General features: G+C 36.7%; 1 protein-coding gene and 1 non-coding gene across 2 annotated transcripts in view; one reads left to right on the top strand and one right to left on the bottom strand.

The window, feature by feature from the left end:
* Positions 1–2,545: 2,545 nt before the first annotated feature.
* Smp_162250 (rpgr-interacting protein 1 related) overlaps positions 2,546–22,305 on the top strand; it is a gene marked incomplete at its 5' end in the record, with an annotated part of 54,709 nt that continues 34,949 nt past the window's right edge. The window contains 7 exons of the mRNA XM_018797872.1: positions 2,546–2,670; positions 2,729–2,855; positions 7,972–8,096; positions 11,626–11,769; positions 16,868–17,043; positions 17,421–17,470; positions 20,125–20,198. Of these exons, the coding sequence (XP_018652871.1) occupies positions 2,546–2,670; positions 2,729–2,855; positions 7,972–8,096; positions 11,626–11,769; positions 16,868–17,043; positions 17,421–17,470; positions 20,125–20,198 (821 nt within the window). The remainder of the gene's footprint in view (positions 2,671–2,728; positions 2,856–7,971; positions 8,097–11,625; positions 11,770–16,867; positions 17,044–17,420; positions 17,471–20,124; positions 20,199–22,305) is intronic.
* On the bottom strand, positions 7,445–7,511 carry Smp_tRNA_01428_Gln_TTG.1.1. The gene has a single exon. It is a non-coding gene (tRNA).

The following is a 22,305-nucleotide window of genomic DNA, read 5'->3' as shown; positions in this document are numbered from 1 at the left end:
AGTTAGAAGTGTTAGGTCCTGAGAGCGTGTATTCATCGTTTTGAAAATGAACTTAACATGCTCTGATTCTATACAAGAACTATATAGTTTTTAACTCTGTGAAAAATACGGAAAATCTTCTTAAATAGTATTGTGTATATCAACTTTAGGATTATTTTTTTGTCGTTTGTGAAGATTCTCACTAAAAATGAACTCATAAAATAGATTTCTGTTTTGTTAATGTGTATATCTTGACAGTATCTGAAATAAAAGATACAAGCGAAGAGGAAAATTCCAGACTGCTTTGTACGCTACACCTGTTTTGGTAAAGTTTCTGTGCCCAGTTGGGTAACTAATATCTTACCACCTCCAAATTCCAACGAGGTTGTTTAATTCTTGATACGAGGCACTCGATTAATTTGAAGTTGCACGTAGAGGCAATAAAGTTCCTCTTTGTAGAAAAAAAGTGTTTGTCCTCAAGAGAATCAGTGCTTTTATCTCCACTCAAAATTCCTACACTGGATACGTTATGTTCAGCACTTTTCTGCACTAACCATGTGTGACCATTTAGTAAGAAACAGAATCAGTATGAATAAAATATGCAAAATTTTCCGTACTTAAAACTGAATTACCTAGTAGAGTATATCACTTCAAGAGCATCTTATTCACTCAAAGTAGCAGCTTCCAAAATCTTTTAATTACTTACTTGATAACCATATTCTTCACAAATGAAACCAACCACATCAAACATAACTAAGTAGTTTCGAAAACATTGATTGTGTTAGGACGAAATGTCAAAATAGCACATCATTTCTGAACATACATATGTGTGTTAGATAATGTAACGCAAAAAGGTACACATCAAGTTCGAAAAGTGTGTGATTCAGTAAAAGTTAGTGTTATTTAAATCACGTGTAGATAAAAATACACATCTACTTTTGGCTTTAGAAACTCCCCAAAGCTCTATTCCGCTTAAATGTTCCTTTTTCTCCCTAGATTGTGTATATTTTGGTTAACATCTATTCACTCAGTTTAAAACGTTCTATAGTAAGCAACAAGAATGTCGAATTTTGACAGCTAGTTTAAAGTGCCTAATACAGGTTTCAGTGGTAATTCCTATCTTAAAATTTATCATAAATGGAGTCTGTATGTGTCTAGCTCATATACGGTATCACACCAAATAAAAATCTCAGCATGTATGCTACGTATCGTTTCTCTCTTAACAACTCTACGTCTATAAAATAAAGACATACAACTAGAAGACATGCTTCGGCTACAACGTTTTGGTCATAAGTATCTTTGAAGCACTACTGGCGTCTCGTGAAACTGTTGAGTCAGCAGTGAAGTGGTTAAGAATATGAATGCAGATAAAGACGGTAAGTACGCTGGCCAAACTATCAGTCTTCCCCGATTGATGTAATCAGGACATGCGTTGCGTACACCTAATCACGACCTACCGAGACCAGTGAACTTTGCTGGTGTAGGAGTAAGCTTGAAGAAAGATGTGGGTGACCAGCCCAAAATGTGGTGTTGTAGTAAATGAGAACCCAGGTAAAGAAAAACAATTTATCTTTTGATGTGAAATTACGCAGTGGCCTAGTAAAACATGAAATCATACATTAAATTCATCATTTGTCCATTTACTTTTTATGGTCTTTTACCTACTTCATTATTCCTTTAATTCTGTTGTTATTTTGATTGCTCTTAGATTTCCTTTCTGTTCTTTGCAATTCAATCTTCTACGGTCAAGCATTTCACTTCCTATTGGGGCCACATACCACTTATATCCGTCGGCATACGTAGCATTCACCACAGTAACAGTTCATGAAGTCATTAAATTCTACAATTTAGCGGAGATCATTTGTTCGATAAGTTAAGTGATAAGAATCGACATTTTTCACAGTGACATAGATGATATCAAACTTTGTCAATTTCTCTATCTTAAATTCTAGTATTCCTTCTTATATAACCTTGTACTGCACCTTTTCGAATTATTTTATTAAAGTCTAGCTTTTTGAATTGCCACTGCTACTACATCATTTCACTCCTTTCTATTCACTTAATTAATGCCATCTCCTTGTGCTAATCTGGTATGAAAACTTTAACCAGCTTAGAGCTTTTTAAAACTCTAAGTTGATGAGTTCTGACCATAAGAAGTAAAATAACAAAATCATCTTCTTAGAAATGAGGATCAGTTCATTTGGTTACTTCATAAATTACTTATGAGTTTGTACATATATGTTTGTGGAGGCTGTTGATTTTAATAGTTTGCATCACCAACTAATCTTAGCCAAGCAACTGGTCAAAATTATGGAGCATTGAGTAACTGTTTTATATCAGTATGTGACAGCTCTTTAATCCTGTTTTACCATCTCATCAGGGATCGAACTATGGACCTATCTTGAAATTGTTGATAACTGTTTCCTGATTATTAAATTTATTTATAATGAGCTAGTACATGCATTATCTTGAGTTCATATGTTTATTCCGTTTCTTTAATACTCCCTTACAGATCTGATAAATCGGTGAACCATAAGCAGAGCTAAAAGCAACTAATATTTAACAAATGGAAAGTAAAAATGCCATTAGTTCATGGTCTAAAGAAAAATTGGAAGATCAATACTTACGATTATATGATGATTATTTAACATTAAAAAAACATGCATGTAAACAAGAGGAACGTATCAAAAAGTAAGCAAAATTATGATCCAATCTGTTTTCCTTTTTTATTTGTCCCGTTTTTTGATAGAATGGCAACTAAAATTCTACGTTTAGCTAGTGATAAGAAAGATTCTGATCCTGGATCTGTATTGAAAGAAGACTATCAAGAACAGATTGAAGTGTTGGAAAGAAAAAATGCTACGTTGACACGAAAAGTATGTTATAATATTGTATGTTTAACAATTCAAATGAATCTTAACAAGTTGTTTGTCAAGTTTTATCTCTGATGTTCATGGGGTTAAAGGTAATCATCACTAAGTGTATCGTATTCGAAACTTTTGGTCAGTTCCCTATTCATTTAGTGAGTGAAAGGTGTATATCAAAGTGCAATTCTGATCGAAGGTTTCATTTTCAAATCCAAACGGTTACCATATCTTTCAGTCTTGAATGCTGTTAGAGGTATAAGGGCAGTTATCACTTCCCGGTTGCCCACACCGTGGAAGGGTTCTTCTAGAGGTACCTGAATAGGAAATTGGGTTAGAAGTGGTCTTAATGACCCGAGAGCGTGACCGTAGTGCCCAAGGGACAACTGCTTGAGGTCGGTCACATACGACCTTTTTGTGGGTAGTTTTTGTGTTAGCTCCGTACTTGTTGGAATCTTACCGACAGAGGCGAATATCCGTGGAATAAGGCGAGGTGTGCATTTTCAGGGTCGACCTTTTCTAATTATTGTTCCAGCTGGTATAGCTCGATTGGTTCATCACGATAGGCAAGCCCGACATCCACTGTAAAGGTTCATATCAAATAGTTGCGATGAAAATTACACTCTAATATGGTGTTATTCCACACTAAATGTAGAAAAAACGATCCAAGGTATTTGATAAGTCGTATGTAGTGAACAATGAAAAACTTGCCAATAACTTCAGGTTTAAGAATACATGGTTCTAGGTTTTGTTTTAGTTTGAACATCATCAACAGTGGATTATCTGAATATTTTGAAGTGATACATACTCTACTTAGGAATCATATTTAAGTTATCCAGTATTACAGTGAGATAAATTGTCTATGAGCTTTTTGGGCTGTGACTGACCTACTTGGAGATAGAAATGGTAACATTAATTGATGTTATCTAATTTATGATGCTAAACAAGTCCCATCGATTAAGTTTTTATAAATCTAAATGACTCAGTGCATTTTTATTGATGTCACCAACACGCCTCACTAGAGCCTCATACTTACTTACTTACTTACGCCTGTTACTCCCAATGGAGCATAGGCCGCCGACCAGCATTCTCCAACCCACTCTGTCCTGGGCCCTCTTTTCTAGTTCTATCTAGTTTTTGTTCATTCTTCTCATGTCTGTCTCTATTTCTCGGCGTAATGTGTTCTTTGGTCTTCCTCTTCTCCTTTGGCCTTCAGGATTCCATGTGAGAGCTTGTCTTATGACGCAATTGGGTAATTTCCTCAAAGTGTGCCCCATCCACTTCCAGCGCCTCTTCCTGACATCTTCTTCCATTGGAATCTGGTTTGTTGTCTCCCACAGTAACTAAAGCCTCATAGTTTGGTTTAATTTTCCCGTCTGACTATAATGAGGCTATTATTACAACCGTATTTAAGTTGTCGCATGGTAGATGGTAGTTTATCATACTTAATAAATCCATACAATTTGATTATTTGGATCTTTCAATCGTTGTTTAATACGGCAGTTGATCAGTCTCGTTCGGCGTATATGAATCCTGTACGTATTACCTCTATATTGCCTTTGAGTTTGAAGCGAACAGTACCGGGTTCGAGTCTCGCAGTGAACATCAACTTTAAGATGCAGATACATATAGTTGATGTGTCTCAAATAGTATGAAACATGTTTCATTTCACAATTTTAACCCTAAAGTTTCTCTCCTTTTTTCTATCTACAGTTAGCATTAGTACAAAATCAGTTAAATGTTCAAAAACAAAGAATTGGCAGTGCAGTAAGTGTTTATCAATAATTGGATAAATAACAGTTAGTTTCTGTTTACTTCATAATGTGCTTAAACAATCAAACTGTAAACATGATCTTCATTTTATTTGAGACTTCTTAGATAGATAAGTTAGTATAGGAATATGTTAATGTACTTTGATTGATAATTGAATCCATTACCCATCATTTCAAATGCCTATTAAGTGATTAAGTATCCCTTCAATCTATTCGCTTATAAGTTTCATCAGAATAAAACTTTAAATTGATAACCATTGTTTATTTAAACAATATGAATCAATTAAGGGACGAGTATACTGCGCAGCGGTTCGCTCTGTTCTACACTACGGCTATGAAACATGGCCATTAAGAGTAGAATATACTCGTAAGTTACTAGTATTTGACCACAGATGTCTTAGAAATATTTCTCACATCTTCTGGGATTACCGGGTAAGTAATAATGAGGTTAGACACAGAGTATTAGGGAATGATGGTAAATCAGTTGATGAGGTGATGAATCTTCATCGACTGAGATGGTTAGGCCAATCATCTAATCAAAATTGTGATATATGACTCTTCGTTTTTTAATTAACTTCTAGTCTGAGCCATGTTGGCAGATGCAGACGACTTGGTTGGGGTCCGCGTGACTATCGTAACCAATGGTTGGAGGCTGTGTGTGACATGGCTCAGAATCAATCACAATGGCGTAGGTGTATACACTCTTTATCCTCCCTAAAACTATGAGATTTAAATTGCTTCATATCTGTCTTTCTTCTTGTACTATATTCTTTTATACAACCTATCCTTTATATACTACCACCACTAAATTATGTATTTCTATGAATCCGGTGTTGATCTTGTTGTGCTAACGAGTGAGGTATAGCAACTTGGACCGATGCATATGTGTGCCTGGTCTTACGTTGTGGCCGACTGACTGACTGGATATGGATCATATCCATTTGATATTGTTTGTTTGAATCTTCCCATTGATGTTTAGGACTGCAGTTGACCAGTCACTTATTGGCATATGTGAATCCTGTACATATTGCCTCGATCTCCCCTTAATTCAAAAGCATTATAAGTGAAGGTGGATGGTGAAATCCAGGACGTGCGTTTCGTCTTATTTAGAGCTCGTCAGCTGAATTTACTGAATGTCAGAGTTGATGTTCACTCTGGGAGTTAAACCCAGTACCTTTCGCTTCAAACGTCATCACGTCATCCACTTGGCCACTGAGTCCTCATGGCCACTTGCTTGTGCGATGGGGTAAAGTTTAAATCCATTTTGTATGGTTTGTTTAAATCTTTCCATTGATGTTTAGGACCGCAATGGATCATTCCAGCCAACGAATCCCAAATAAGACGAAACGCGCGTCCTAGGTTCCACTGCTAGACACCATCCATATTTGCATATGAATAATACTTTTATTCAGAACATACTTTAATCCACGTAAATACAAAGTTTTATAGTTAAAGGGATGGTATCTGTTGTACTCCTTTGGTTTCTAACGAGTTACTTGTTATCATATAATTAAAGCTGTAAGTTGCTGAAATTCCCTACAATTATTCTTCAAAGATACTTTGTCAAAGAATGAAAATTGTCAGAGAATCAGTGAATGACTAGGGTATATTTTACAGCTGTTTTATTTTAGTCTGAAACTTCTCAGCATGGGCTTGTCGATATTCTGACCGCGGACTGGACGCAATATATTCAGGTTACAAGATAAAACCGTTATCCTCAGACTGCCTAATTGAAATCCATTTGTACATATATTAAACTGCAGTTCATTTTCATTACTATACCAAGACCATATATTTTCATTTTCATTGGCTAGTGGCAATATCATTCACGAACCCTATCATTTCTTTTAGTTGTTATCAATTAACCTAAATGAACACTCACAAACTATCCAATTAAAACAATCAAACAATTAGCTATAAGTAATATAGAATATGGAATCAACGTGTATGATTTAAATTGACACAAACCACATCAACATTACGAGATGAAATGATGAAGAAAAATATCTGAGTTGTAGTTAAGTGAACGAAGACTTAGTGGAGAATACCGACCACAGCACACTTGTAATATATGAAAATCATACACTAAATACATGATTAGCACATTTTCTTTGAGTTCTCCTTTACAAAGTCTATCATTCTTTCAATTCTTCCCATTCTGTTTATTTCAATCTTCTACTGTCAAAGTATTTCACTTCCAATTCTTGCTACATACTACTTATGTCTATCTGAATAAGTAGCTTACCCCACACTAGGAATAATAATAACAATATCAGTAGTAGTTAAAGAGAAAAAAACGATAGGGTATAAACAATATGAATGAAGAATATAACTTGCGGAATAAATTGTATAGGGTAACATCAGAAAGGAAGAAGATGACAAAGTGTGAATGAAATTGTGTCATTGAGACTGATTTTAAACCATATTGTGGTGTATGCTACTGATGTAGATCGATATAAGTAGTATGTAACATCAGTCGAAAGTGAAATGCCTGGCAACAGAAAGTTAAGAAGATCGAAGAGAAGAGAACGAAAAAAAATTATTATTGGTGTGGAAACGAAAGAATAATGGAGTATGAGACAGTTGATTGACTTTTAGTAAATGAATTCATTTGGTATCGTTTGTCTGAATCTTCCCATTGATGTTTAGGACTGCAATTGATCATTCACTTATTGGCATATGTGCATACTGTGCGTATCGCCTCGATATAGCCTTAATTCACAAGCATGGTAAACAAAGATGGATAGTGACTAGCAGTGGAATCCAGTACGCACCTTTCGTTCTATTTAGAACTTGTCAGCTGGATGTACCTGCATCTCAGAGTTGATGTTCACTCTGGGACTCGAACCCAGTACCTTTCGCTTCAAACGCTATCGCGTTATCCACTCAGCCAGTGAGTCTTGATAAACACTTGCTTGTGAAATGGGGTGGAGTTGAAATTCACTCAGTATCGTTTGTTTAAATCTTCCCATTGATGTTTTAGGACTGCAACTGGTCAGTCTCAAATTGGCATACGTGCATACTATGCGTACTGCCTCGATATTTCCTCAATTCACAAGCACTATGAGAAAAGATGGGTATTAGCAAGCAGTGGAGTCCAGTTCGAGGCGCGTTTCGTCCTATTTGGGACTCGTCAGCTGGATTTACCTGCATCTCAGACTTGTTGATCTTCACTCTGGTTCTCAGACTTGACTAAGATGTAATTTTGTATTCACATACATTCGACTGTCTCTACTTGTATTCTCATCCACTACACAATAGTACAACCGAATACATCAACTATTGATTATGAAAATCGATTTGATCAAAACCGTTTTGTTTTTCCTTTTTTTATTTTTACTTTCATCAACTATTAGCCACTTTCAGCTCGTAAAGCGAGTTCCGCAACTATTCAAACAACAGGTCGTAATTCTTGTGTTGGAGAAAAACCAATGAATAATTCTAATGTTATACAAACATTACGTTTTCAAAATTCTGCATTGTAAGTTATAGAGTATACATAGATATCATACATTTTAGATAAATAGTTAAGTCAATGAAAGCTAGATCATCATGGAAGAACTGGACGATCATTTCATCTTAGTATGAGATTCCTCAGCGGTCAGTCAGTCACAACGTAGAACTTCGTATGTACGTACATCAGTTCTAGTTGCCATACCACATTAGCACAGAGATGAAGTTGTCGATTCAAATCCCATATTGGTAGAAGTAGAAAGAGTATAAACAGTAATCTGAAAGATTAGGGTTTGAAGATGTCATTCAAGGAGTATAATCCAGTGCAATAAATTTGAAAAGAGTGAAAAGATAGAGACATGAGGAATTCAGAAGATTAGAATTTGGTAGAACACAAAGAGTGGATGCACCTTCGCCATTGCAAACGATTTTGAGCCATGTCATTCAAGGTCTCTAACCATTGATTGTTATCATCTGGCGAATCCCAACCAGGTAGTCTACACCTACCAACATGGCTCAGTCCACTTGTCAGTGGCTTCATGGATTTGTGCCTCGTTTTGGTCTGGCCGTCCCCAGCTTTCTTCCAACCTACTCCTACACCATAAAGCATTGCAGGTCGGGGCAGTTGATGGTTAGGCATACGTAACACGTGTCCCAGCCATCTCAACTGATGAAGTTTCAGTACTTCATCAATCGATTTGCCATCCTTACCTAGTACCAAGTTGGTCACATTCAATTCCTCAGCAGTGCGAATCCATACTCGCGCTCGTCGGATTTGAACCCAGGACTTATCGGTTTTCCATGGTGGTCTAGCTTTAGTTGAATTATTGAAATCACCATGGAAGAACTGGACAACCATTTCATCCTAGTATGAGATTCCTCAGCAGTGCAAATCCATACTCGCGCTCGTGAGATTTGAACCTAGGACTTATCGGTTTTTCATGGTGGTCTAGACTTAGTTGACTCATGGATTCAATTATTAAATTAATAAAATCTCCAGAATACCCCCCTTCTGAAAATTTCCGACTAGTCCTTTGATCATTTATTGATAATTCTTTTAAGCCAATCTGAATAAGTTGCACATTCTTGATTGTGGTATATCAACATGTTCCCGGTCATTTATATATATTTTTTTGGAATATTCTTTATTTATGGTAGTACACTTGTTTCAACCTCCTGTTCATTATTTGAAAATATCCTTGATGATTGTCAGAAGTCAAGATGCTTATAAGTTTAATCGTTCCATCTTTCTCACATTATCTAGTTGCCGCTTCTGAATGGCTATCTTAAATTCCAGTAACAAATGAAATCACAGTGGACTAAGTCTAGTGATTCAGAAGAGATAGTCTTCGTTCCTTAGATCTATCTCAATGCATTTACTGACTTCAAATAGATCCGGAAGCTATGATGCTGGAAATTCTCTAGCTAGAACATTTCCAGAAACATGACTTCCGGATCCATTTGAAGTTAGTAAACGCATTGACACAAATCCGAGTTATCAAACCATACGAAAATGTTAACCAACCACATGTTTAGAGGTCAATGAAACAAGACAGACAAATTGAGTACAAGGGTAACTGAAATCAGTGACATCTGTGAAGACAGTCGACCACAAATATAGATATCTGGAATCACTTAACAACCGTTTCGTCCTATTGTGAGACTGCTCAGCAGTGAGCATCCACGATCCCGTCTCGCGAGAATCGAACCCAGGACCTATCAGTCTCGCGCGTGAGCGCTTAAACTCTAGACCAATGAGTAGGCATCCAACGATGTTAACGTCTAACTTCAACTGATCCACGAAATTGAGCAACCGTCCACCATTAACTGATAGATCCTTGGTTTGAATCTCGTGAGGCGCAATTGTGGATACGCATTAATGAGGAGTTGCACAATAGGACGAAACGACCGTCCAGTGCTTCCTGGTTTTCCATGGTGGTTAAGCTTCGATTGACCCATGAATTAAACTATAAAATTGATAAAATCTCCACAAAATCCCTTCTGATATCGGAGAGAAATGATTCAAAGCTTTTGCAATAAATACAACACATATTTCTACATGAAGTAAGCTCTAGAGATATTATCCAGTATGATAATGAAAGCAGTTCAAGGAAACCATCTGCCATCGAGAACTCCATAACATTGGAAGCAATCATTCTGAATGAATATCTTGAAAAGAGTACGATTAATGTACTCTAAATTCTATAAAATACTGAGATTTTATAACCCTAGTTTGTATGTTCATTAGACATACTATAGTAACAAATCAGTTAAACAAAAGGTAACCATCTTAAAAATCAATATTCTATCTGTACGACGTTTGTTGTCAGATAAAAACTCACTGAAGACTATTGGTGAATGGTTGCTCAAACTTCGTGGATTGGTTGAAATTAGACAGTAACACAGTTGGATTCAGGCTGATTCAGTGGTCTATCGGTTAAGTGCTCTGGCGCGAGACTAGCAGGTCCTGATTTCGAATCTCGCGAGGCGAGATCGTGGATGAGCACTGCTGAGGAGTACCATGATAGGACGAAACGACCGCCCAGTGCTTCCAGGTTTTCCATGGTGGTCTAGCTTCAATTGACTCATGATTTCAACTATGAAAAATCTGTCGGTTATCATCATCGTTTGAAATATTCACACTTTTGTTTTAGCTTACATTACAGATTGATTATAGTTAGACAATCATTAAAAATCGAGAAGGACTATGCACGTGTTTCATCCTAGAATAGGACTCTTAACCAGTACCTATTCAAAGCCATACAAAGGGTTAAAACGGAGAACTTCAGATCTTTCAATCAGTGCTTAACCTTTGAATTACTCAATCCATATTCAGTGATTTATATTGCTAATTGGTATCATATTTCAATGAATCAGCTTTCCAGTGAATCCTCATGTTCACTAATTATCTAGACAAAATCAGTTAGTGATACTGTAGTGAACGTGAACACAAGTAGGGACAATCGAATATATTCTAATACAAAATTACAAAATCTCTTTGTCAAGTTTGAGAATCATACAAGCAAGTGGCTATCAGGACTCAGTAGCTAGGTGGATAACGCGATAACGTTTGAAGCAAAAGTTACTGGATTCAAGTCCCAGATTGAACATCAACTCTGAGATACAGTTACATCCAGCTGACGAGTTCCAAATGGGACGAAACGCGCGTCAAACTGGATTCCACTGCTTACCACTATCCCTCTTTGCTCATAATGCTTGTGAATTAAGGCTATATCGAGGCAATCCGCACAGTATGCACATATGCCAATATGATACTGATCAATTACAGTCCTAAACATCAATGAGGAGATTCAGACAAATAATACCAAGTGAATTCATTTACTAAAAGTCAATCAATTGTCTCATACTTTATTGTTCTTTCGTTTCCACACCAGTCATTCTCTGTCATTGTTCTCTGCTCTTCGATAGTCTTAACCTTCTGTTGCCAGGCATTTCATTTTCGATTAATGTTACATACTACTTATATCTATCGATATCAGTAGTATATAATGTAATCATCTCCATGAGCATTCATTTGTTTTATTTTTATAATTTAGTGAAAAAACGATACAAAAATTATCGGGACAATTAAAAGAACGTAATGAATTAATTGATCAATTAAAAGAAGAATTACAAATAAAAGAGAAAATTCATACGAATGATTTAGTTACCCTTGGTGAACAAGTCACATCAAAACAAAGGTGATTTTTTATGGGGAAAAAAGTGTTCCCCCCTTTTATTTTCTTTTTTTAATGAGAATTACTTTGGTGTTCATATTGTTTGATTGTGGCCCAGGACAGAGTGAGTGGGTTGGAGAATACTGGTCGGCGGCCTATGCTCCATTGGGAGTAACAGGCGTAAGTAAGTAAGTAAGTAATTGTTTGATTGTGCGATTGGCAAAACAAGGGCGGTATTTATACAATTGAAGAAGATATGGAACTCAAAACAATTGTCTATCAACCAATATCAAATTAAGGATATCCAATATGAACGTCGAGACAGTTAGTTTGACTGTATGGAGCACGGAATACAATGGACATCTCAGAATCAATTAGAAGATTTGGGCTTCGTAGATGACCTAGACCTCATATCTCATACACACGAACAAATACAGCTGAAGACAACAAATGTAACAGAAGCTTCTGCATCAATAGGGCTTAACATACAAAAAGGAAAAAGGAAAATTCTCAAATACAACACGAAGAACACCAACCCAGTCACACTGGATGAAGAAACTCTGGAAGATGTGGAAACATTCACGTGCCCGAGAATCATCATTGATGAACAAGGAGGATCGGTTGAAGATGTAAAGGCGACGATTGGCAAAGCAAGGGTAGCATTTCTACAATGGAGGAATATATGGAACTCTAAGCAACTGTCAACTAATTTCAAAGTCAAAATCTTCATAACGGACGTCAAGACAGTCCTACTGTACGGAGCTGAAACGTGGAGAACTACTACGACTATCATCAGGAAGATACAAGTATTTATAAACAGTTGTCTACGCAAAATACTCAACATTTACTGGCCAGATACTATCAGCAACAGCGTTTTATGGGAGAGGACAAACCAGCTTCCAACTGAAGAGGAAATTAGGAAAAGACGTTGGAAGTGCATCGGACACACATTAAGGAAATCACCAATGTGCATTACAAGGCAATCCCTAACTTGTAATTCGGAAGGGAAGCTGAAAAGAGGAAGGCCAAAGAACATGCTGAGACATGAAAGGGATGAATGTTAACTGGAAATAACTGGAAAGGATTGCCTACGACAGGGTTGGATGGCGAATGCTGGTGAGTGGCCTATGCTCCTCGATGCGGGGTAACAGGCGTAAGTAAGTTAGTAAGTATTGTTTGACTGAATTTTATTCAGCCTTGGATGATTTATGAAAACGTAGTGTGGACTGAGTTGATATTACTATTATGATATAAATAGAATGTGGTTGACAGTCAGATCTAAGGTGAGAGTTTTGTTTTATTTTGAACTCGTCATTAGCTCGGAATACTTGAATCTCAAAGTTGATATTCATTGTGTCATTCGAAACCAGTACCTTTCGTTTTAAACGCCATCTCATTATTCACTTAGTCCTTAAGTTTAGATAGTCATTCATTTGTACAAAGGGAATGAGTTTTTTCAAAATTCATTTTGAAATGATTTGGATTATCTTGTTGTTGATATTTCTAACTGAAATTTGATCACTCATGGTTGGTATATGGAACTTCTATGAAGGTTGCCTTGATATCCATTATTGTAGTGCGATGGCGTTCGAAGCCAACCTTACTGGGTTTGAGTTCTGAATGAACATCAACTCTGAAATGCAGAAACATCGGAAAAAATTCTGTTGAGAAATAATTCATTCATTAACTCTTACTGGACATGGTTGAACTCCATTGGTCACTTTGCACCAGAACTTCGGAGATTTCATTTTATATCTAGTTACTAGGGAGGACATGATAATTACCAGTATTACGTTGTGGAAAAGGTTCAATTTTATTGAAATCACCAACTGATCCAATTAAGACGATCAACGAAAACCTGAAATCACTGATAGACCTTTTCGTCTAACTATGGGACCTCTCACCATTACTCATCCACAATTTCGAAGCCAAGAATCAAGTCCAAGACCTTAAGTCTCATAAACGAATGCTTAGCCTCTGACTACTGGGTCGATATCCTATGATGTGCAAGTCTAATTTTAATCAGTTCACGATACCGAGCGACCATCTTCTACTGTCTCCAATATGTACCTTCCTGACATCGGACATGTTGAATGGTACGAATATTATCGTTTCAAGTTGTAACCTCTTTCATATCAGCACAGGAAGTTAGCAAATTAAAATGTAATCATGAGAAGTACAATTCGATATGGAATAAATCAAGTTGAAGAATTGAACTGCGCCAAATATGATCGATTTTATGTCATGTTTATCAAGCATTTACCACTGTTAAGTGGTCATCAATCAGAAGTCCGATATCTGATTCTGACCAGAGGTCAATAAGTTCATAAATTAATCTTATGAGCTATTCCTTTATCTACTAGGCTAGTTTTTGAATCTACTTCAATAACAGTCAACATTGTTCATCTGGATAGGCATCAATGTTAAATTAATCTATGGATATACAAGTGATTATGATATGCTTAAACTATAGGGGAATAACTAAGAAAAAGACCAGTGGAGTTCAAACCACGTCTGTTGTGAGATAATAACTCACTGAAGACTATTGGTGAACGGTTGCTCAACTTCGTGGATTGGTTGGAGTTAGACATAAAAACCATCGGATGCCGGCTGGCTCAGTGGTCTATCAGTTAAGTGCTCTGGCGCGAGACTGGGTTCGAATCTCACGAGGCGAGGTCGTGGATGCGCACTGCTACTGAGGAGTCCCACAATAGGACGAAACGGCCGTCCAGCGCTTCCAGGTTTTTCTTGGTGGTCTAACTTCAATTGACTCATGCTTTCAACTATGAAAATTAGAAAAAACTTTGTTTCAAAGTAGAAAATTAAACAGTAAGCTGTACAACACTTTGGTACACTCCTTATGTAGCTAACAATAGAATCCAGGGTTAATATCGTTTTCTGTCCGGAACTCAACGACTGAATGTACCTAAATATCAGTAGCTTAGCTGATAAAACGTTGATGTTTCGAACAAAAAACGAACACTGGGTATGAGTTCTATAGTAAATTTCATCAAGACTAAACTGAGCAAGTGTATTCAACTGACGAGTAATGAATAAGATGAAACACTTAGCTTCAACTGTAATCTTAAACACAATCTAAATATCGATGGAGTTTTGTTCTCTGAGCTGAATGGTTTGGTCATGGAGCTTTCAACATTCTTCTGAACGAAATCATCAGTACAAACTTTGAGCAGAAGTGAAGTGTTTGAATTTCTTCACTTGTGGAAAAAAGTCATCATCAAAGCCATTCAGCATTTTTCATGGTTAAAGTTTAAGTCTCCAAGTTGAATTCACAAACTGAGGGCATATCACTACTTACTACTAATGATTTCAATAACAATCGGTGAAATAGTAACAAATTAAAAACTTGTTATTGAAGCTTTCACTGGTATAACAGTTTTTATCTATCTTTAATGTAAGCTATATTCATTATACTTTGATCTCTGTTGAGGTGTTATCAATACTAGGGTTCACTGGACAAGTGTTTTGTCCTAATATGAGACTTTTCACTAGTGAACCCCTACATTAGTGCAATGATGTAACAATAGAAATGAGTGATCGTCACAAATTGCCCCCAAATGCACTGGTACGGCTGAGAGTGGGAAGAGTCTGCTCTCCCCCTCTAAATGCTCTCACATGACCATGCGTATATAGCCTCTGTCAGGGAAGTCCTACTCACTGCCTTCTCGTCACTGGGGTGTTGCTTACGATGTTGAGAGGAAGAAAAGTGAATGTCCGGCGCTTTAACCAGGTTGGTGGACACGGCGAGTCAACCTTAGAGAGTTGGAAAACCCTGATTCCAAACCAATGGTGCACATGGGCTCCAGTATCCTGAGAGAACAAATGATGTGTGAATCAATAGTTGGTCACCGGCTACCATGAGACTGCACCTCCTCACGATGCTCCACTGTCTTGTGGATCAGACCTTTAGGTCAAAGGTTGGTGGTGTGGCCCCTAAGAAAACCACCTGCTTCAGTTTGGGCACCTGGACAGTATCACAGCCTTCACACAAATCAAATGAGATTTGTGTGGCGATTATATATCTGGTACCCCTTTGTACCAGTATTTATCTGTTTTAAAAAATACACAAGTTGTCACTAATTGATTGAGGTTGGAATAGAGTCAATGGAAACTGACTAAATAATTCTAATACTTAAGAGTTCTGTACTAGATCTGAAAATCTTGAGTTCTATCCTTTGTAGGATGCTGAGTATGGAATGTTGTTAGGGAATCTCATGGTTATCCAATATTTTCTAGTTATCAATATTCACTATTCCCCCCTCTTTCAATTCATCTAATACTCAATGTTCATTTCATCTTTAGAATTGTTTTAAAAGAAAATCTTGCCAGCTTTATTCTCTACAGTTACACGGAACTCATAACTCACAAACTCTTGCAATTTATCAATAGGAAGCGTGAAGTATGGCTCAGTGATTGTGAAGTCGTCACTGACATCCTGCCATCGAGTTGAATCTTCAGGTTTCGATTCAATGTAGAAGTTTGTGACCGGTTCACTCGCAGACACTTAAGAGTTCTGTACAAGTTCTGAAAATCTTGAGTTCTATCCTTTGTAGGATACTGAGTATGGAATGTTGTCAAGGAACCCCATGGTTATCCAAGATCTTTTAGTTCTCAATATTCACTTACCCCCTTCTTTCAATTCATCTAATAGTCAATGTTCATTTCATATGAGACTTTTCACTAGTGAACACCAACATTAGTTCAACGAGGTACCAATAGAAATGAATGATTGTCACAAATTGACTGAGGTTAAAATAGAGCTAGTGGAAACCGACTAAGTGATTCTAATACTTAAGAGTTCTGTACAAGTTCTGAAAATCTTGAGTTCTATCCTATGTAGGATACTGATTGTGGAATGTTAAATAGTCCCATACACAGACGAAATGACTGTCCAATATCTTCCACTTCTCAATGGTTCCTCCATGGAAGATCGACTGACGATGAATACAATTGAACCGGTATTCACGTACCCCCCCACTTTCACTGGAATGTTGTTAAGGAATCCCATGGGTTATCCAATATCTTCTAGTTCTCAATATTCACTTACCCTCCCCCACCTCTTTTCAATTCATCTAATACTCCATGTTCATTTCATCTTTAGGATTGCTTTACAAGAAAATCTTGATTTAATACGTACCCAAAGAGAATTACGTGAAAAACAATTACTGATTAATCATTTAGAGGAACGTATTAAAGAAGCTGAATCTAATTATAATATAATTAAATCAACTAATCGTCAATTAGTCATAGAAATTGAACGTTTAACACGTGAATCAAGTCAATTAGAACAAAAATTATTCTCTTTACAATCTGATAATAATTTGGCATCTAAACAACAATTGAAAATACTAGAGGTAATTATTATTATTATTATTACTATTCATTAACATCGTTGGATGCCGGCCAGCTCAGTGGTCTAGAGAGGTTAAGCGCTCGAGCGCGAAACTGATAGGTCCTGAGTTTAAATCTCTCGAGGTGAGATCATGGATGTGCTATGCTGAGAAGCCCCATAATAGGTTTCCCATGGTGCTCTAGCTTTAATCGACTCATGATCTCAACCATTAAAATTACTATAATATACACGAAAACCCTTTCTGATAAAATTTTGTGTTGAATAATGGTTTACATCAAGTGATTTCATTGGTTATTAACAGTTTCAATCGTTGTCCAATCAGATAAAAGTTTACTCAAATTAATCTTATTGGTTAGTTTATTCTATTGTTGGACCAATCAGTGAGAAGTATTCAGTCATTTTCTGTTGTTCTTTTGAGTTGGCTAAAATAATATTTTAAGAGTGATAATCTTGGCATTCCCTTGCTTAGGGCTGTCTTCTGATAGTACCATGGTATCTTCAGGCTGGGGTTATTGATATTATGAACCAACTTTTCTCTCAGTTCGTTTGTTAATCTCTGCTAGAAAATTATAATTTATTCTCAGAAGGGGTTTTGTGGATATTATAGTAATCTTAATAGTTGAGATCATGAATCAATTGTAGATAGACCACCATGGAAAACCTGAAAGTACTGGATGGCCGTTTCATCCTGTTGTGAGACTCTCCAGTAGTGAGCATCCATGATCCTGACTCGCGAGATTCGAACCCAAGACCTATCAGTCTCGCGCGGGAGCGCCTAATCTGTAGACCACTGAGCTGGACGGCGTCCAACGGTGTTAATATCTAACTTCAACTAATCCACGAGATTGAACGTCACATCCACCAATGTCTTCAGTGAGTTACTATTTCACAACAGACCCGGTTGAACTCCACTGGTCACTGCTTCTCACTGGAACTAGAGGATATACCTCTTGAAGCCAGTCACTAGTGAGCATATGTTGAGTAATATCAGAAGGAGTTTTTTGTGGATATTATAGTAATTTTAACAGTTGACTTCATGAATCAATTAAAGCTAGACCACTATAGTGCTCCCAGGTTTTCAATGGTGGTCTAGCTTCAATTGATTCATGATCTCAACTATTAAAATTACTATAATATCCACAAAACCCCTTCTGATATTAATTGTTTTAAATTTAACTTCTCTTAATTTATATTACTTCTGTCGCCATGGTTATCAAATAGAAAGCAATTATCATATTAGGACGATAAACATTCATTTAATGATTTTCTAGGTGAAGGTAGTCTTTTGTGATTAAGCACATTGATACAATGATAGTAATAATAATAGTCCTTTTACCTCATTTTAACTGAGAATACATTGAGTATTCCCTAATTATAATGAGTTAGATTAGGGAATCGAAGAAATGAATATCTATTGTCGGCTTGTAAATGCTCGCAACTCATCTATTGGCATCATTGTAAGAATTGGCTATTAACGAGTGAACCATAACAGGGATGTAGAACAAGTCCAAACGTAAATTATGATACATTGAGTCACTGAAATGTCAGATGTGTGAAGTGATCACTGATTTCTACGTATCATCATATTTACTGGAAATAAAAGTATTTATGTACAATTTCGGCTAGTCGAAGCTAGATCACTATGGAAAACTTGGAAGTACTGGATGGTCGTTTCGTCCTATTGTGCCACTCCTCAGGAGTGTGCATCCACGATCCCGCCTCTCGAGATTCGAACCCAGGACCTACCTACTAAAATCTTCACAAAACCCCCTTCTGATAAAGAAAATAGTTATTTGATTTGCATTGATTCATTCAACACCAGAGTAAAACTGTCCTAACCATATAGCAATATAATTAAAGAATTGAAATCGCAAACTTTACATTTTCCATTGGTCGACAGTTTTAAATGTTGATATACTAATGGTCCACTTTCAATACTAATGTTCAGAACCTAGAATAAACTATCTATAAAAGTGTAGTTATATCTAATAAATACGATTATGTTTTCGGTTGGCCTACAATAATCGCGAATTAAAGAAAGGTCGAACTGTTTAAATACGGGCGGTTCTATTATGGACTCGATAACAACAAACAGCATACAACATCTAAACATAAGAATTAGACGAACTTTATAAAATTTTGATACTTTTATACCTTGTGGCCTTGTGCCCCTATCAATATATGCAATGTAACGATATCGCTAATTAGAGAACAGTGACTAATGACGAATAAAACCCGTACGAACGATCTAGAGTCTTTATCGGTTCTTCTCCCTGCCTAACCCTGACTATTGAGTCCAGAAAACAAATCTCAGTCTCTGCGATCTGAATCATATATTTCAAAGATACTGGGTTTATATACGAAGCAAACAGACCACATCGTACAAGATCTACCCAAAAGTGGCTTTGAATAATAAGCTAATATTATCAGGGTAGGTTTAAGGTGAGAACAAACTGTTTTTGAATATACAAAAGGCGGTTTGAATTTTTGTATGGTTAAGGCTTCAATAAACTTTAGTATACACCCTTTTACATGTTTATATAAAACCACAAAAGCGCTAATATATCATCAAATAGTTCTGATAATTTTTGTCTTTTTATTAACACTATCAAAATTTATCAAAGGGACACTAATTGCTTTAAATATTCATTTTCACAGGTGAAAGCATGAGTCAATTGATGAAGCTAGATCACCAAAGGAAAATCCTGGAAGCACTGGACGACTGTTTCGTCCTATTGTGGGATTCCTCAGCAGTGCGAATCCACGATCTCGCCTCGTGAGATTCGAACGCAGGATCTACCAGAGTACTTAACCAATAGAGATCGTGGATGCGCACTGCTGAGGAGTTCCACAATGGGACGAAACGACCGCCAAGTGCTTCCAGGTTTTCCTTGATGGTCTAGCTTCAATTAACTCATGCTTTCAACTTAGAAGAATACTGAAATCTCCAAAAAAACCTCTTCTGATAAAAATATTCATTTGTTTAATTTTTTTTTAATTTGTAGCTTCAATATGCATTTGATGATGCAAAACGTGAAAATCAAGCCCTTAAAGAATCCAATGAAAAACTTATAGCAAAGTAAATTGTCTTCATTAATAATTGGGTTGTGTAGATTGTTAGGTTGTTTCTTTTCATTGAAATCATGAACTGATCAATTTGATGATGGTCTAACTTTGATCAACTGATGGTCTCCCTAGCCTAAATCATGATTTGATCTAAGCCAGATCATCGTTGAAAACGTGGAAGCACTGGATAACCTTTTTGATCTGGTATGAGGTTACCCGTAAGTGGATCCTCAACCTCAATTACAGAAAATTAAACTCATGACCTTCTGTCTGATATATGAGTGCCTAAGCTCCATAACATTTAGTTGGCTTCCAATGCTGTACATATCTGATTTCAATCAATTCACAATATTGTGTGACGTGCTTTCAATGACTGTGGTGTATATCTGTCTTATGCAAGACATAGTTAAACTACACTGATTTAGGCTTTTCAGTAGGACTTCAGGAAGTGTATTTTGATGTTAGACACTAGTGAGCATATGATTATTATCAGTATAAGATCAGTTCGGGGTTCAAATTATGAAAAATCTACGATCTCCACAAAACCTTGTCCTGATAAATATTTATTCTCATTTATGTATGAATAATTATTATGTTAGTGTTGAGTCGGCTTCCGGAGAACTTCAACGGAGCCTCCAGAGGCCCAAAAGGAGCCAAAGAGCCCTAGCCAATCAGAGTGTGGTGGAACATTCTAGAATTCCAACGTGGCGTGGTACTATTGGTCGGTAGCATAATATGTCGTTAACGGATTGGCTGAAATATGATGTTGATTTAACAGACGCTAACATCTATAAATACCCATGATTTTCTGTACAAGAACGAACCTTGGAGTAAAGTATTTTTCTCTCATACTTGCGTCTTCTCTCTGGTGTTCAAGTCTCTGAGTAGTTCTAGCCTGCGGGTTACCAGAATAGCTTGGGAAAACGAATATAGCGTTCAATCGACAACTCTTATCAGTTAGCGGATACAGGCTATTGTTTTCTACTTAGATAGTACTCAGGTTGAACAGAACTCCTTATGGAATACTTCAAACAACTGAATATCTATACAAAATGCATACTACATTGGGTCACATAGGTTGATTGCCTTTAATTCTTTTGATATGATGAGCCAATCCGAAAAGACCTAGAGGACAAGTTCATTTCATTGGCTAAGAAATAGGCCAATTTCTCAAGGATAAAGTGATATATATCTACATGAATGAGTATTTGTACATTTTATTCGATAGCCCAATATACTTTCTCACTTACTTTTGTGTTCTCACTCAAGTAGTCAGCTAGATTGGGGGGGGGGTCAGTGTGTAGCATACCGTGTATCATCACCAAATTTTTGGAAACCACTAGTCACAATACCTTCAAAATATTCATTTGTATAATATCTTCAATAAAGGTAACAGTGATACAGTTGTAATCAGTTATGTAATTAATTAAAATACTCTTTGATATATATGAAGTCTTCATGAAATCATCAAGACAGTAAGTTCAACATTTATAAGCAAAGAATGGATAGTGGCTAGCAGTGGAGTCCAGTTTGACGCGCGTTTCGTCCAATTTCAGACTCGTCAGCTGAATGTATCTGTATCTCAGAGTTGATGTTCACTCTGGGACTCGAACCCAGTGAATATAACTTCACCCTTGTTGGGATGATCCTGCAATTTTCTCGCAATCGACATGACAAGCTCGTGAAACATTAGGGAGCATTTCATCCAGTCAGCGTTTGATTAGAACTTTTGTTAGAAATATCACGAAAATGGAAAGTCACATGTAAAGTTTCTGATTGACTGATTACTATACTGCTACTATGTTTGGTAGTATTCTAGAATTTTCAGGAAAATCTAAGGACTTCTAAAATACTATAAAAACCCTACATATTCTGTACATAAATGAACCTTTGGAGTAAAGTGCTTCTCGTATATTTTGTGCCTTTTCTCTCATGTTCAAGTCGCTGTGTAGTTCTAGCTTGAGGGTACGAGACTAGCTTAGGATCCGAATATAGCGTTCAATCAGCAAGACATATCAGCCCCATTGCACAAGCAGGTGGCTATCAGGACTCTGTGTGTAAATGGATAACGCGATGGCGTTTGAAGCGAATGGGTTTGAGTCCCAGAGTGAACATCAACT

Source organism: Schistosoma mansoni, chromosome 6, assembly GCF_000237925.1.
Source record: "Schistosoma mansoni strain Puerto Rico chromosome 6, complete genome".
Classification (NCBI taxonomy): Eukaryota; Metazoa; Platyhelminthes; class Trematoda; order Strigeidida; family Schistosomatidae; genus Schistosoma; species Schistosoma mansoni.
This window is presented reverse-complemented; position numbering and strand designations above follow the sequence as displayed.